This window comes from Scleropages formosus, chromosome 4 (assembly GCF_900964775.1).
Source record: "Scleropages formosus chromosome 4, fSclFor1.1, whole genome shotgun sequence".
In the NCBI taxonomy this organism is placed as follows: Eukaryota; Metazoa; Chordata; class Actinopteri; order Osteoglossiformes; family Osteoglossidae; genus Scleropages; species Scleropages formosus.
In genome coordinates this window covers 3648137-3666048 of record NC_041809.1, presented here as the reverse complement: position 1 = coordinate 3666048, position 17912 = coordinate 3648137, and the positions used below count along the sequence as shown (strand labels likewise).

The 17912-nt window shown below is 50.8% G+C and overlaps 1 protein-coding gene across 3 annotated transcripts in view; it reads left to right on the top strand.

The window, feature by feature from the left end:
- The window catches only part of slc8a1b (solute carrier family 8 member 1b), a 102954-nt gene extending 85042 nt beyond the window's left edge, over positions 1–17912 (top strand). For all 3 annotated transcript variants that reach the window (XM_029251503.1, XM_029251502.1, XM_018740164.2), the window contains exons 6-7: positions 10361–10636; positions 13453–17912. In XM_029251503.1, coding sequence (XP_029107336.1) covers positions 10361–10636; positions 13453–13829 — 653 coding nt within the window. In that variant the 3' untranslated portion in view covers positions 13830–17912. The remainder of the gene's footprint in view (positions 1–10360; positions 10637–13452) is intronic.

Below are 17912 nucleotides of genomic sequence, written 5' to 3'. Positions count from 1 at the left end.
TAATCTCAGCTTGAGCGCCTAGGGGAACATTACTGTGTGATTGACCCATTTGGCCTGAGGGTAGCTCCGCTCTTGGTTCTTCCCGGGGCCAGAGGGCAGACGGTCCAATCGAAAATCTGGCTTTTTTCTTGTTGCCCTCTGAGGATCCTACCGGCTTGCAAGACTCTAACAGGCAAGCCAGAAGTAGCAGTAGGTCCTTCCAGAACTAGGTGTTAGTGTCTCACTTCAGCTGCACACCTCTTGGCAACAGCACGTCCGCTCCGGTTTTCTCATCTTCCTTTTCTCTGCCAAATTTCTGCCACCCTTAACAACTATGCTCAACAGCTCCGGATGCTCCGCTGCTCAAAATGTGCAGCGCTGTGCAGCTTGAAAAATTGATCAGGCTTCTTCTTCCACCACCAGCCTCTTCACTTCTTCCCACATTTATTCTTCTCCAGATGGGAAAATAATTGTTTTGTGAAACATTCAGAATATGTGAAAAAGCTCTCAGGGGAAGAAGAGTGAAAGGAGAATCAGTAAAACTAACTAATGGCATTTATTAAGGGCATTACAGATCTGCGGAGAGCTGACGAATTGCACCGCCATGGCAGCTCACAATGTTCATACCTTCCTTCAGTTCTGTGGGCCGCACAGCTCATTGATACGTGCTTCTCGCTTATGGAGGCAGATGAGTCAGATGTTTTTTTCCTGATGTTTTGCAAATGTCACTCTTTCGAAGTGCAATTAGATGATTCAGAGTGATGCACCTGTTGAAGTGATTAAATCGTCACTCTGCACTCTGTCCCGTAATTTTTCTCAGCCGGGGTTCGAGTAGTCGAAGATTTTTTTGTTCCTCAACCCAGTTAAAGGAAACTTGTCAGTAAGAATGGAGACACAGACATAACCAAGACCTCATTTCGCTGATATGTTTGACCGCTGAGTTCATCAGCCATAACCGCTGATAGCCAGCTGATTTCCGAGGCTGCCAACTGCAGGAAACTGTAATCAGCTCCCCGATAACAATACAACGTTATTTATTGAGGAAGACAAAGTGCCGGCGGGCTTCCGCTAACGCTTCATCGTCAGGTGGTGACAAACCAACAGCCTCTCACCTCAGGGGAAGGCTAATTTCCTTTTCATCTAAAGTGTGACTTTCCTCCTGATTGCATCCCTCTGGTGACTGATCCGCACATCTTTATTAAACTGCAGTGATTTTTTTTCTGGGTTGGAATAAGGAGTCCCTCCAAACCCAGTTGAAGAGGTGATTGGGCACTATCGGGCAGATGGGCCTATTTTATTGTCCTTGACGCAGTGGGGGCTCATGATCATTTCTGCCTCTTCTGGCGGAAAAAAGATGTGACAATTGCAGCAGGTTGGAATAGAGGTTTGGCATGAGAGGCAGATCCAGGCTTGCCTGCCGAGGTGCCCCAGTCTTGCCTGGTGCCATGGCTTCTCCCTTTCCAGTTAACATGAGCGAGACTTTCACTGGGGCACCAGCTTCCCCTGTTCCACCCATTTCCAACCCCGCTGCCCCGTGCCCTCCATGGAGCTGGTGCTCGGAGGGCCACCCCATCTCTTTGGCAGTGCTGGAGGGACAGTTGAACTGTCCTTTAACAGGTGTCGTGGTTTTACACTCAGAATCATTCTGGTTTGGGTCTACAAAACATTGAGATGAGCGCAGCTAAATCAGCTGTGGACCCTCACAAAACACAGATTGTGAATGTCGAGAATGTTCCAGACATGAGGGCACCATATCCGATAGCCAAACCAGATGAATCGCTTCAAGTCAGAAATGATCTTGCACAGCAGGCCGTCCCAGCGAATAATAACCATGGCTAAGGTGTGCGGTAGCTTAACTAAGATCAATCACTTAACTGCAGTGAAATGCTATTATTGCAGATTGATTCTTGTCACAGGGCCGTTGGAACGGTCGATTACGGAAGCGTTGTAATTAATAGGAATCGGAAACGATTGCCGCTTACATCGACGTTCGCCGAGCACACGGAATGACTGATTACCGGAGCATTTGGATTCTGCATTGCCAACACACTTCTGGTTGCGTCCTGACCCTCCGGTTTTGCACAGCTGAAAATCCAGAATGCAGCTGCAGTAGAAAAACTTCAGTCGTGATCATAACAAATGAAGAAATGAAGCCCACAAGAGCTTTCCTGAGCCCTTTTTCCCCAATCCACCTATAGGAGAGAGCTGCACTGGTACCGTGGAGGCACACCAAGAGTCTCCCTCGCAGCAGACGGTAATGAAGCAGGTGGCCCAGACCTGACCTCACCACCATGGGGGGCGTGGTAATTAAGAGCCCTTTACCACCACCACAGAATTCTCTGAAACCCTAAGAATTTCCCCAAATTAATGACGCTAATTATATTAGAAGTCGTTAGAGAGAGGCTTCCCAACCAAGAGGTTTCCTTGTTTTGTTGCATGAACAGGGATTTCTCTTCATAGGGCCACATGTTTTTGTTTCTATGTGAGTGTGAGTGATTTTCAAAGCCAGCTCTTTGTTCCAGTTTTATTAATTTATTTATTTATTTATTGCTCTTAGTAGTACTAATACGAATTTGTTCCCGCAAGTCTCTGCTCCCCTCCATTAGCGTGATGGACATCAGCGGGTCGGAGCTTCTGGAGGTGAGCAGGGAAACCTATCCTCCCTGCTGGGTCAAACAGTGGAGTTAGCGCGTTTTTGTTTAAGTCTGTGTGTGTGTGTGTGTGTGTGTGCATCTGTGTTCTTCTGCCCATGCCAGTGCACATCTAAAACATATTTTTTCCACATTTTCCCCACACACAAATTCATCACTCACCAACCCAGGATAATAAGACCCTCAGGATAATGCAGGGCATTATATTAATTACCCTTGAGTAGAAACTTAGAGATTGTGGGAAGGACCCAGCGACTGATTTAATTATGTTTGTTCCCGAGGAAAAGTAACAAAAAAACAGTCTCAGTTTAGCCATTGCCTGTAATGGCGGATGAACTGGTGCTAACATTGCAGACAATCCCCCCCCCCCCCCCCGGTTTGCTATGGAAAAAAATCTATGAACATGTCTGGGATTTGAAGCTACCCAGCAGCCCACAGGAGGGCTTTACTACTTCGGCCTTGAGCTTTCGGACTCCATATGATGTGGCAACGAGGTTCGTGACCAAAGTGGGACTGAGGGTTGGCGCCTCCCGAGTGAAACGCGCGGAAGCTCTGGGAACCACATCGCTGAGATCCCTCCTGACTTATACTCTGCATAATGCCTGTGGCATGTGGTAGGACTGGGAGAAGGGAAGAAAAGTCACCCTGGAGGTCATCCCCGAACGACGAGCACGAGCTCGCAGTCCACGGAACGAACGAATCTGTGCGGAGCTTCTTCATTTATTTGATGATTATTACAGCTAAACTGCGCAGACTGTGGTACCGCTGGGAATGACGGAGCCGGTCGGCAGTAGCCCGAGCGTCGCCCCACAAGTCACAGCGAAGCACGGAGAGCCAAACGCGGCGCGCATGCCGATGGAGACGAGCGCTGTCGCAGTGCCATTAATCTCCCCAGCGGGATGCAGGCGGGAGGCGGCACAGCGGAACGAATCACTGCGAACTACGCAGAGCTTCCTCTCGCCGCCCGCTTCCTTAATGAACTGCTGTCAATTAACGGGGAGCGCGGCTCTCTGAGCTGCCACCGTGCGATTAGAAGGTGCTTTTTCCCGTCCCTTTCATCGCGAAATGGGCAAATGACGCGCACGGGTGCTGGGGCTGCAGGGGCGGTCGCACTCGGCGGGGAGCCGTGAAAGGAGGCGGCATCTCCCGTATTCGGGCCCACACAGCTGAACGCCTTCACCGGAGCAAGTGGGACGGGACTGCTGGGCATTATCAACTCCAGCGGCCATGATCCTCCTTCACGCCCGCTGCCCCTCCGTGTCACCGTGTGACAGGAATAAAAACGAGGAGCTCTTTCCTTCCTCAGGTTCTCCTGCCCTCACCTCGCGTTCAAGGGCTAAGTGGTCAATTTAGGGACATTTCAGCTGGACGCCTTGGTCCTTTCAGCAAATCCGTGGAATCGCTGTATTCATATCCTCCTGTGCCTCTTCCACCAAAATTCCCACGTCTTTTGAGACGTTTGGACATCAGCCCTCAAACGAAACCTTCCGGCAGGGCTGGTGCAAAGGTCTCCACTCCTAAAGAAGCAAGCCCTCATCTGGCTTTCCCCTTGGGACACGAAACGTGCTCTGTCTCCCGACCCCCTCCCTTCCTCTGTTGCTACGATTTAATTAATAACTGGGGAAATATTTGTCCCTCGACGAATGCATTCCAATTCTTCGCCATGCTTCAGTAAGCCCTCATAGAGCACGGCAAAATCAAACTGGGACATCTCCCTCACACTCTTCGACGTACAGTATTACGAGGAGGGCAGAAATGCATGTCCACAGGAGAGAGCGGGTCGCGATAATGGGACACGTGGCTGCCTTACGCGGGCGTGAGCCAACATTACCGAGCCAGGTGCCGCAGGGCTCTTTTTGAAAAAGACACAAGGCCTTCGCTGGGCTGTGACACAGTGATCGCCTCTTTGTCTTTCCATCACCTGTGTCTCTCACTCTATTCTAACCCTAGCCCTTCCTCACTCAAAGGTGTCAGAAGCTTCTCCTTTTCATTGTGGAATTTCCTGAAAATGGCGATTCCGCCGGAACAGTCGTTTAATGAAACGCCAAAGCCATGAAGACCCGCCAGAGCTTCAGATGATGAGCACTGGTAGCGAAAGGTCCAATGGCTGCTCCTTCTTCACACCTTTCCTTTGCTTCAAACTGGTTTTGGGCGTTTGTTCAATGAAGTACAAAGGAGCCAGGTGTGTGAGTCCAGAAAGTTCCATCTCATTTGGTGGCATAGCACTAACCGTACCCTTTGTATGACGACTCTGTCGCAAGAAACTTCTTCGGCAGGAAGCAAAACGATTGCAGTTACGTCTGGCCAAAGAGCTGGAAGAATGCTGCGATCATTTAATTAAATCAAAACAAGACATATAATTAAGTCAAAGCATGTGGCTCATTTATTGGACCTCCTAATGATGTTTGTTTCGCGTACTCTATGTATTCCTTGGTAGCTTTTGTCCTTGTCTGGGAACAGGCACCTTTCGTTTGCACCCTTAACCACATCAAGTGCTGCACACCCCAGTACAGCACCTGCGGACGAGTACAGGAACCGTACATGTTTATTATTTTATTATTTGAACTTTATTATTACCATGACCCTTGCCTTAGCCGAAGCCTGTCATCGTTTTCTAAGGGAATCTGCACTATCCTACAATAAACTACTCATTAATTCGCCCATTTCTATAGCTGGGCAGTTTTTACTCTATCAGTTCAGGGTCAGCAGATCTGCAGCATTTTACAGCGAGGTTTCAAACCCAGGCTCTTTGATTCCATGGAAATGGTTTGAACCATTACCACACCTGCTACCTCTTATACACGTGCCCTTGGCAGAAAAGAGTGAGCGCCCAGTTTTACCCTGCTTCCTCTGCGTCGTACTACACTGCATTCAGCAGCACTCTCGAGAAAAGCCTCGTTCGCTTCTCGTTTTCTGTCAGCAAACACATTTCTCATCAGACAGTATTTCGCAGCCGGCGACATATCGTGTTTTTTGTGTCTGCTCGTACGAGCTTCTGGATACGTTCTGATTCACGACAGAAATGAACCAAAAGCACGCAGAAGAGGATTATTAATGATGACTGTACGGTGTGTACCGCGTTCAGTCAACATGCACCTTCCTTTGGATTCAAATGCGTGATGAATGTGGCGAAAAGCGGCGGTGCGGCAGTTTAGTTACATCTGCGCCGGGGGCTCCCCTCGGCGCGAATGTGATTGTAAATCCGGGTGCTGAAAAGCACTGGGAGGCGAGCTGGTGCTCTTTTTATTCCAAACAAAACTCGTGGCCTTGCCTACTTATGTGATTCATTATGAAATATTGTCTAATTGAATAACATCAGCCGGTCGGGCTCGTTCCGCTTTCTCGTTTTTTGTAGTCGTGGGCTTTTTTTACGTTTTCCTCCATCGCCATGTACCCTGCGAGCTAGTTGTCGCTTTCTCCCAATTAACCTTGAATTTGTGTGACCTGTAGGGCTCATTCCATTCAGATGTCACGTGACTTGAAGTTATGCTCATCCGATCTCGAACCTTGACTTGCACTGCGCTTGTCTTTCCTTGAACCACGTACTCACTCATCTACTCTTGAACGATGTGATTCGCCCGTCTACTCTTCAACCATTTGATTTACCCTGTACTCATTTTTTCTTGAACCTTGTGATGTACCCTGGACTCATCTACCCTCGAACCATGTTGCATACCCTGCGCTCATCATGTTGTTCTGACTTTGCCTGGGATCGTTTGTCTTCTCTTGAGCCTTCTCACTTCTCTTATTCTAGCTTCGATCAGTGTGACATACTTGAACACATATAGGTAACTTTTCTGTTTTTCTCCACCCAACTGAACTGCACAACAAACAGAAGCTTTGGCTGAATGGAGCTACTCCTCGCTGGTGTGTAAACCCAATGCTAATGTATACACATAAAGCAGCTGAAGCGACTACCAGATGTAATTTTACAGAAGATTAACAGAGGTGTCACTCTGCCACAGGAAAAGCTATTCTCCTCAGTAGTTGACAGGTAAGTTCTTAAGGTGTATAAATACAGATGAATCTGGCCTGATTCTTTCATGTGTTATAAACAGATGGGTCATACATATTAGCAGTGCACTCCAGCTTTCTCCCATGCTGAGAAGACATGCTGATCAGATAAAAATAGTGGTTCTAGTTAGTGGTTCTAATCTGTCTTTAGAATGAAATTTTCCCAGTTTAAGTCTGCTCCTCATGTAGTGTCCTTGATCAAGGTACTTTCCCTGAATGACTCCAGTAAGAATATTCCACTGTATGAATCGGTAAAGCAGAGTGAAGTTGCTCATCTAACATTGTAAGTCACCTTGGATGAAGGTTTTAGTTAAATTGTCAATGGTTGAATGGATGGACTGGCAGATGGGTGGCTTAGGTGGATAGATGGACAGAGGAATCGATGAAGTGGTGGGATGAATGAACAGATTCAAGAGTGGATTCAAGGATAAATGGATGGATGGATGGATGGATGGATGGATGGATGGATGGATGGATGGATGGACTCCACATAAAGTCTTTCCCTGTTGTGCTTCTTTTGAGAGAAAGCGGACAGTTTTAGACAGAATACTCTGGTAGTAATGCTGGACTTTTGGGAAAATGTCTTCTTTTCACCCTCAGGACTCCTCCCTCCCAATGCCACAGTTCATACACAAGTCTAGCAGTGAGATTAAGGCACCAGAGCACATATGCACCTGCAGAGATGGTTAAGATGAATGTAGGCAATGGAAGCGCTGGTCCAAGCAGGAGAAGCTGATCCTCTCCATCGATGTAAGCAGCTTCCAGGCCTCTAGGCTGTATGTCATGGTCCAGCTTTAACACTGTGTGGGTTGATGGACAAGCAGAGCTCTGAGAGCGTCCTGCATTAACCACTAAATCTGTCCCTACCTCCATATTGCCTCTGACAGCAACAAAATTTTACAGTTGCTCACTGCTGCCCTTGAGGCTAATGGCCCAAGACGTGTCGACTGAATTTATTTACTCGCTCATCCGGCAGACCCTCATTCAAGGTGACTTGCATTTTACATTACCCATTTATGCGGCATATACTCATAAGGAGCATACGTGCAAGATTGGATTTTGCACTCAGCCTGGACACAAGTCCAACCCCTTAATGAATGATTCACACTGTGTGTTGTCATTTTCCGAACGCTATGAGTGGCTATTGACCTGTATTACAGAGAGGTCACGGTGTGTAGGTCCCTCAGCAGTGCAGCGGTACTTCGGACGAGGGAGCCGCAGGGTTCCTCACCGCACGCCATTGTGCCGTGTCCCTGCCGTGTCCACAGCGCTTTGTGTATGACGTGAGTTTTTCGTGTTGGGGCAGCAGTTACGCTCCTGCTGAACACGTCCAACGTTAACCTGTGTTTCTCGCATTGACGTTCGTTTTTCCCCCACATTTTCCGTGGGACCCTTCCCGTTAGCAGGTGTTGCGTTCACATCACAGAAGCTTTTAATAAACAACAATGTCTGAGTCACGCATCGGCAAAAGCGTGCATAAAGGACACAAAAATCGGTCGACATCATCAGCCCCTTTCAGAGATGTGCGGAAAGGCTTACTCATCTGTGCTCTTATCCTCGACGGTCGGAAACGGCTCTCCGCGCAAAAGCGAAAAGACGGCTGAAAAATAGAAAATTCTGCTACTAATTCGGGCATGTGAGGAGCCCACCAGATGTTGTCTCCGTTAATATCATTAGACAAATTTCCCTAATTTAATTTGGGAACCTTATCTCTCTGTATGCTAGGAACCTATTTTGAGTCTGCGATGGGCAGGCGGCTTCCGTGGGGGACGGAAGCCCCGAACAAACAAAACCGTATCCTTACCGATAGGGTAATTGGGTTGGCTGCGTTGACCTCCTAGTGCAGCATCTCGAGATAAAAAATTGATAAATAACGTTTTTGAGCGATGGCGATTTGTGACCAACGCACCTTGGTACCGTCTGGCTTCCCACGTCACGATGTCGCCGGTGCTTCCGTTCAGCCGACCTCCCTGGACCCTCACGGAGGCCTCGAGGATGTTCTTCCAGGTGTGCGAAGGGTCTTTCACACATCCGATGTGCTTGGTGTGTGATGGCGGAATGAAGAGTTTTGTGAATATTAACGCTTTTTGCTCTATGTATTGGTACACTTTGTACTCGATCGTCTTGTACACCAGACAAGCCGCCCGGAAACCCTGCACGATGAATCGCTGCCTTTTTCCACTAACTAATGATTTACACCTTAAACACCAGGTGTGCTTGGTAATCATCTAAATTATGGCATCAATGCAACATTTAGCCACTCCAGCAGAACAGAAAACAGCCCCCCTTGGTGATTCACATTGGGCAAAACTGTCCCCCGTCATATGAAAGTCTGGCAATTGAATGCAGGGTCAGACGGTGTCAGTCATGGGGGAGCTAGATTTGTACAGTTAATCCGGGGACCCGAGGTGGATGACTTACTGCCCTGAACTGCTGTTGAATCGTGCGATTTAAGTGATTAATTCTATAATTAAGGCTTAAAGGAGGAGTCGAGGGGGAGCGATAAGAACCCCATGACCATCTGGAGCGGTCTGACCCATTCCTGATCCTGGGAAAATGGCTCCCGATTTGTGTGATTTTTAGATCAAGTTCTGGAGCACAAATTTCTTAGTTAATGTAGGAATTATTTCCGAAAAAGCGGTCACTCTTCGAGCCGTTCGCGGATCCTTGGATGTTCCTGACGGGAAGTTGATTTCTGGCTGCTGTTCAGCTCTACAGCCCCGTAACCTTTCAACACGAGCCCAACGTGACACGAAGAAGGGTCTTCCGTCTGGCTCAGCCGACAGTCCGCCTCCGTGACGCGACACGCGTTTTGATTTCATTTCGCCGAATTAGCCGAAGTCGCCCTCATATCCAGAATCTTGTCCGACACGGTAAGATCTGGCAAGTTGCTTCGGCTACATAGACGAGACGCGGCCGATGGTTCTTTCGTTTGTCACGCTGCCCCCTCTGCTCAGCGTTCTCCGAACACCATTCAGGTGGACACGGTCCCTCCGAGTCGTCCAATTCAAAGGCACGTCGAGAAGCCCCGGAGGAGCCCTGCAGCGAGGCCGGACAAAGAACCCGGCAACTAACACGGCCGTGCTGCCGTCTGATTCGCTGCAACCCATCCCCATGTGTTGAGCGTTGATGGCAGATGATGGCAAGCGGCGCTCGGTTTGTTGTGCGGTTGATGACCGCTGACAAGGAAAGACACAATAGGAGCACATCTGCGTTGCGCGAACGCGCCATCTCTTCTGTGAATATTCCGGATGCTTTCGGAGTGCGGTCTAACCTCGGCTCGCGTCCCTTTGTAAAGTCGGCGTCAGCACGTAGGTGCCGCCGCACATTTCTCCTCGCTCCGGAAAGGAAAGCGAAGAACAAACAGAGTGACGGTAATGGCTTTTCAAGCGAGACGACCTTTCGTGAGCGGCTCTGCTGTCCCTCGCACAAGTGTCCTGACATTCAGCGTGAAAGAAAAGGCTTTTTCAAAAAAAACGAAGCGGGGAAGGTGCCAAGTGCGCAGTTCCTGATGTGGGTTAATTTTTACCTCCTGCTTTATCTGGCGCTCAGGGAAAGAAGGAGCATTATGTGGAGAAAAGAAGGGCACTTTAAAGCTCTGTCCACTCCGAGCTGGAGAGAGTGCCATTTCTCAGGTGAGACTGAAGGTTGTTATTATGGCCCCCCCATAATGGTCTCCCGTCCCTCCCTCTCCCTCCCTCCCTCCCTCCCTCCAGGCGAGGACGACGATGACGAGGACTGCGGAGAGGAGAAGCTGCCCTCCTGCTTCGACTATGTCATGCACTTCCTGACTGTGTTCTGGAAGGTTCTGTTTGCCTTCGTCCCGCCCACGGAGTACTGGAACGGCTGGGCCTGCTTCGTGGTGTCCATCTGCATGATCGGCCTTCTGACGGCTTTCATCGGCGACCTGGCTTCCCACTTCGGCTGCACCATCGGCCTGAAGGACTCCGTCACCGCCGTGGTGTTCGTGGCCCTCGGCACCTCGGTACCCGGTGAGACCCCGGTGATCCAGCTCCCCATATTGTTTGTTCACGGTATTGCTGTGAAACCTCCATATCTGAAGGGGCTCCCATAATCCCTCTTCTCATAGTGCGGGTTCTCTCCATAACTGAGCTGCGGTTCAAAGAAAGCGGCGACTTAGGAGCAGATGACGCTTGCAAACGTGAGAGATTATTTTAACGATTGGCAGTAAAGGCTTCTCTTTTGCCTTTAGTCTTGAATAACCTGGAGGGGAGGATCCACTTCATAATTCGTGCGGTATTTCATATTTCACGGTGCTCTTCCAAACACCGCCAGGTGCAGCTGCACTGTAGTGACCGTCAATATCGGGGTTACGGGACACTCTCTCAATAATGCATGACCAGTTATATTAGTCTGTGTTATTGCTTTCGGTCCCCCGCCTCCGTTCGCACCGCCTCGTTTTCGGCGCCGTCCTCCACGTGCCGTCGGCTGCTCGGCGCAGACACGCGACGGCCACGGCTGCGCACGGCCGATTCGATTTGAATGCCGCCTCCTCCCCCCGTTCCGGGGTAATTACTGCAAACGGGAGTCCGCGGTGCATCTCTAACTCTCGGATTAGCCTCATTTGTCATGGTTTGCGGAGCGAGCGCGGCGTAATAATCCCCCGGCCGGGGGAAAAAACTAATTGCCGAACGACAGAAAGTAATGCAATTCTGCCCTTGCGATGTGTGGCAGTCTGGCTTCGGCAGCAAACGCGGAAGCAAACGCCCGGCACCGTCGAACCGGGCTCGGGAGAGAGGGACGGCGCAGACGTCCTCCTCTGACGGACGGCCCGGGCTGGATGGAACGCTGGAACGCAGGAGGCGAATATGAATGAACCCCATGAGCGCTTTGCTTTTTCCCTTCAGCTTGCAAACATTAGGTTGATGAATTGTGCTGGAAGGGCCTGTGTGCGTGCATGCGTGTGTGTGTGTGTGTGTGGCTAGTACGCTCCACTGCCCCTATACGTGTGACAATAAACAAATGGGCAGTAGGGCTACGGAGGCTCCGTCGTGGCTTTCGGCTTTCGGCACGGCCACATTTCCAAACGCGGCGCAGCTGTCCTCACCTTTCCCGAAGGCCCAATTAGCAAATTGCAGGTCTGGCAACAGCTCCTTCCTGCAGGGCCACATGAAGCTGTTTTTTTTTTTTTTTAATTTAATTTTCTAATTCATACTGTTTACATAGTGGTTGCAGGTCACTGCCTCTCCACAATAGTCCTCATGCAAATGCTTGATGGAATCTTTTCTTTCTGTCCACCTTCTGAACACGTAGCATGTATTAACAACCGGCCCTTAAACATTATCTCGGTTTTTCAGCAGAAATGCTCCGCATCCTAGGCTTGGTTTAAGGTCACAAGGTGACATTGACACAAAGTGCAGCAGGAGTCCGCGAAGAGACCTCGATTTGGCCCAGACGCTGCTCTCCCTGCCCTCGGGCGAACGGGTAGCCTCGAGAAAAGAAGATCGTCCCCAGTACCGAGCGCCGATGTTCCGCTCCGCTTTACATTGCGCTCTCGCTTGTGCCTAAAATGACGGCTCTCATGCCGTCTTCACCGGACCTCGACCACGGCGAGCTTTCGCTCGCTTGGGCCGAACCGGAGCCGACGCCGGAAGGACGGGTCCGGTTCCGAGTCTCGCAGCCCGGCGTGAGACACGTGCGCTCCTTCTCATTCCGGCCCTTAAATCGCCCTCGTAAGGCAGCTGCTCGTGTCTCAAGAGGCGGCGAACGCAGCGTAGAGATAGTACCGCTGTCAAAGTGCTGCTGAGCTGAAGAGACACAGCTGACCAGGTCCTACACGACTAGCTGGGGGATTCAGTTGTTAAAGGTCCTCTTCTGGAGGTCTTTGACTTCGCTCCCGTCTTTGGGTTGTGATCCGTGTCCGCCCGGGTGTGCCAGAAATCCGGACCCCTATCTGAAGGGGCTGTGCCGGTTTCGAACCGTTTGGGCCGATCTCACGTGGCGCAGAGTGTAATCTGAAGCTGGTTTGCTCCAGCCCCACAACCCTTGATCGGAATACTCACCCAGAATGGCCCCGGTAAAACCCCCTGCTCTGTGTTTGAGTCGAACGCTGTAAATTGCTTTAGATAGGAGCGTCGGCTAAGCAATGAATTAATAATAATGAGCGGTGGAGCGGAGCGGTGCGAACGAGCTCGCGGCTGCGGAACGAGGCCCTCCTCGTTCCGCGGGTGCCGTCGGTTATGTCCGGACGATCCTTCTCCGCGCCTGGCGCCCCCTGCCTGAGCACGTTTTTTCAGGACGGTCACGCGCACGGTTGCCGCGTGCGAGGTTCGCGAAGGACGACCGCTGTTCCGATGCGCCCTGACCGAGACGCAGCCCGAATGCTTCCCGGGACACTAATTATTATTCGTGTGTGATGATAGAATGAGGAAGGCATATTCCCCCACCTCGCTGTTTGCTCCCATGTACCCAGCGCCCGCTATCAAAGTATACAAATATTCCAGAGCCCCTTTGTGTGATTGTCAAATTGATTTATCGCTTTTGGTAATTTAGTCATCCGCGGGATCCGAGAACAGACCGTCGGTTTAAACCACGGCTGGCAGCGCCGACCGAAACAGACGGTCGCATCGCGGTTACACTTCCGATTTGGCCGCGCTAGAAAGAGACTCGAAACGATCTGTCGCAAACCCTCCGGCTCGCGGGGACGGTTGCGGTCTGAGGAATTCTGGGAGGAAATCCACGACCGACCTCGCTCGTCTCGGTTCGCCGCTCTCGTTCCCTGCGAACGCGGCTGCTCTCAATAGGCTCCTTCTGTCTCTGTTCCCTCTCATCCTCCCCCCTGTGCCAGACACCTTCGCCAGCAAGGTGGCGGCCATCCAGGACCAGTATGCGGACGCCTCCATCGGGAACGTGACGGGCAGCAACGCGGTCAACGTGTTCTTGGGCATCGGCGTGGCCTGGTCCATCGCCGCCATCTACCACCACTCGCGCGGGAAGCAGTTCCTGGTGGACCCGGGCAACCTGGCCTTCTCCGTCACCCTCTTCACCATCTTCGCGTTCATCTGCGTCTTCGTGCTCTTGTACCGGCGGAGGCCCGAGATCGGCGGCGAGCTGGGGGGCCCGCGGACTCCCAAAGTGCTCACGGCGCTGCTGTTCGTCAGCCTCTGGCTTCTGTACATTCTGTTCTCGTCGCTGGAGGCCTACTGCCACATCAAGAGTTTCTAAGGGAACGCGCTCGGCGAGAGTCCGCTTTCGGAGGAGTCGACGAGGAAGCTGAGGAAGAACTTTTTCGCGCTCTTTTTTAATCGACATTTTGTCATTTTTTTTCAACGCCCCGCCCGTCCGACCTATTCGCCCCCTCCCCGCCATTGTTAATCGCTAAAGGGATGAATCGCTTCTCGAAAACGAAGGGAGGACAACGCTCGGAAAGAGGCGGCCTTTGCGAAGGAGGAAGGATTTTTTCCGAAAATTATATTTCAATAAGAACAGGAAAGACCAATATGCAATGAGCAAAGAATGATCACTTAAATACTGCTTGAAAGATGTCCATATTGGTTCCTGTATAACCACGTTTAGAAAACTATTACTGTGTAGCATGTCTCTTTCATAGCAGCTCCATGGAAACCCTAATATATACTTTTACATGTTTGTAGAAACAAATGGATCGGGGGAGGGGGGGTGTGTTGTTAAAATAACTAAAGTCTGAGCCCAACGTAATGCAGAACCGCACCGATGCCAAACAAAAGCAGCCCGAAGACTAGAGATGCTGCACTTCGCAGAACGAACGCCCCGGGGGGTCCGACCCTTCTGAACCGTCCTTTCGGTGCTTTCTGTCGGAACTCAAATTAGGGACGGGAGCTGCCGCTAACAACCCGCCAACCCGCAGCCTCCGATGCGCCCGCGCCGTACCCTACGCGTAGAGCAGGTAATAGACTCGAAGCGTCCGCGTTCTTCTGTTGGCTCATCTCGCCGCGCTTAGTGAAATATTTGGATTCGTTTCTTATCATACACGTAAACGCGTAAGGAAACCTGGTAGTGAATGTCGTTCAAATTAGCGTCAGTTAACGCTGCCTACGCTGCGGTGCGTTAGTGCGGAAAAATGCCTACCGTGTGTCTCAGTAAGAGAAACTTTTCTAAGGCTTTTTTAAATCACTTCCTTAAAGATGTTAACGGCCTCTTGTGCGGTCGCACGGCGCTCTCGCTCACCGTCCCCACGAGCTCTTCGGTGTCAAATACTCGTATCAGTGATGATTATATTTACCGTAACTCTTATTTCTCTATATATGGTGTGTCTGTGAGCAGCGGTTGTGACCCCTGACACCCGGCCCGTCGCCTCGGTGCCTTCGCCTACACCCGAGGAGGGCTCCCGAGGGGCGGCGGAGTCGTATCGCCGCGGCAACCGCCGTTCCGCTTCCGGCGCGCTCCTCCGTCGTACAGGTCGGCGAGACACGTTAACGTGCGGCTAGTTAACGCGAGCGGCGACGCGGCCGTCCGCGGATATTTTGAACATGTGAAAGTTACGCCGGAGAACATGGGAGAGGCTTCGCTTCAGAGCACCGCTTAGACCACGAGAGCTGCAGGAACACCAAGGAGCTGCGGATGGTACCTGTATATTTATACATTAGAATTGCTTTTTTTTTTTTAGTAATAAGGCGTACTGGAAGCCCACATTTCTTACCAGTCTTTCTTTTATACGCTATACTCTCTCTTTAACAGCTGTAAAATCTATAGCTTAGAGCGGCTGCACGCGGATCGTCTCTTTTGGGGTTCGAGCTCCTTGCGAGATTCTCTTTGCCTTGACTTTGCGGCTAGAAGCGGCCTCCGAAGGGGCGCGCGCCGGAGGGCGAGGTCGCCGGCCGCGGCCCGCACGCCTCGCCGGGGGGACGCGGCCGTAAGGAAGGCGCCGGCGAGCTCGACGCAACGGTTCGCTTTTGTACGTGACGTTTCCTCGGAGCGGCGGAGCGGACGAGCCTCGGCACTGTTCCGCCGCTCAGGAACTTTAACTTTCGGAGCGTTTGTACGGAACTTGACCGCGCGGGGTTGCGGACCGCATCCCGCGCTCTCCGACGTCGAACTTTTCCCGACTTTACAGCTCTCTTTATCGTTTTTCAGGTTAAGAACTGGGTCTGGGGGTTTCTAGCAGTCTAGCTTGATCGCGAGGGGAAAACACGCTGCGAGCTCTCTAAGCCCCGCAGCGTGAACTCGTATCGTCCGTCGAAAGCTCGTTTTCTTCCCTCGTCGAAGCAAGTCTACGGCAGCGGAACGCGTCATCCCAGGACCCCGTATCTACGCGCGCTCGTCTTTTTTGTGCTACAAAGCAAAGGAAAACGCTGCGCTCCCGACCGTCGCTAAAAACAAAGAGGAGCGACCGCGACGCCCCCGCCGACCAAGACTTCGCCAATAAGGGCGAAAGACGCGGAGAAAGAAAGCGAAGAAAACGAGAAGGAGACGGGGGAACGGACTGGCGCTCCGCTCTGGTAATTGCGTCTCCCGCCAACGAAAACGGGACAATAAAAAAGGAAAAAACGCGTGTCAAGCGCAGCCATACGTCGTCTCGTCTCGTCACGTCGCGGCGGAGCTCCCCGGCCGAAGCCCTCCGCTCAGCCTCGTGTGTCTATGGTGTGTGTGCGGCCTTCCGGCGCCGCGTCCTCCTGTGGCCCCCCCCAACCCCCCCGCCATATCCATATTTGGGAATGTTTATGTGGTACTTGTAAACACTGTGCATGGATGAAAACATGTCTGTATATAGTAAGCAGTATCCCAGTCAGTCCTTACCGTTGAGAAGGTTTGAATGTTGTATAGATTTCGACGTAGGTTTCCTTTTTGTTGGTGTTCTGTTTTTAAAACGTTGATTTAATTCAAGCATCTGTGTTCTCCTGATCGACCGAGGGCAGTTTCCCCTTGCGCGTTCGGATGGGTGGAAAAAGGCAGTATCTGGTGTTCTTGTGCGAGAGGGTAAACGCCACAGGAATGTATGCGCCGTCGAGGTCGTGAGGCTACCGGGATCAGCGGCATCGCTACCGCTTAGACTTGTATTATTGTTCTTCTTATTATTATTATTATTGTTATTATTTTACAGTCAAAAGAGAACTGTGTAAATCAGAGGATATTTTATCACTCCGAAGTTCATATGTATATATACTGTACAGCGTTTCCATGGTGACACCGTACACTACTACGTCCTTACAGACAGACAGTTCAGAGTATTTATTCTGAGACCCTTGGAAGCCACAAGAATGACAAATATTGCCTTTTGTAGAAGGAGCTCTGCGAAGCCGGTTATCTTGTTTTTCCTCTGTGCTCAGCAGTGTGTGTTTTGCAATATTTTTTCCTAAGCGTTCGACGACTCGCTCTCTCGGAAACTTTGAGTACATCCGGAGATAAAAACAGGGAAATTCTATCGGCCTGTCCACGCGGCAGGAGAATTACAACTACGACGTTACGGTACAAGGTTGACGTCGGCTTCCGTTCCCGGGCGGCCGCGGGGCGGCCCCGGAGCGGCGGCCGCTCGGAGGAGCCCGGGGAGCCTCCGGGTGCCCACCAGTCCAGCCGCGTGGCGCTCGAGGGCCGCCCGGTACGGGGAGCTCGATGGCGCTCGTCGCAGGATCATAGTGCACTTTACGAAGGATCTACTAATATCTACTTATGCCCTATATGTTTGACGTGTTTAAAAAAAAATGAATAGCCGCGTTGTTGCAGTTTTGTTTAACAAAAAAAAACAAAAAAAAAACGTTTTGGAATTTGATTGTCAGCTGTGTTTTGAGCAAAGTCTCGAAATAAGAGTAAATTTTAATCTGCGGTCGAAGACGTAGTGCTGGTGATAGAGGCGTGTCCAGGGTGACGTGTCACGTCCAGGGTGACGTGTCACGTCCCAGGCCGTGCGCAGGGCATCGTGTAGGGAATAGGGAAGGGGGGTGCGTTCAGGGAATGAGGCTCATGTCCACGCTGTGGTCATGGTACGGTAGCCGTGCACGGCGTGTATCGATATGTTCTCAAGCACCCTTCGTTACCTACGCCGCAGCCTCGTTCAGGGTTTGGATGTATTTTTGAACATTTCCTTCGTCGTGTTAAATTTTACAGGGTTCGGTGTGGGATGTGTTTGTTGCTTCGTTGGTTTCGGTTTTTTGTTCGTTTTCTTTTTCTTTCCGAAATATCTGAATATCATGAGTTCTGTTTTCTCTGTTTGTTAGTTTTCGTTTTATTTTTTCGTTTCACACATGGAAGGAAGGAAGTATACACTAACTGTGATTGCTATACATGGTACACTTCTTGACACAGAAAATAAAGTTTGGGATATCCTGTTTCAAA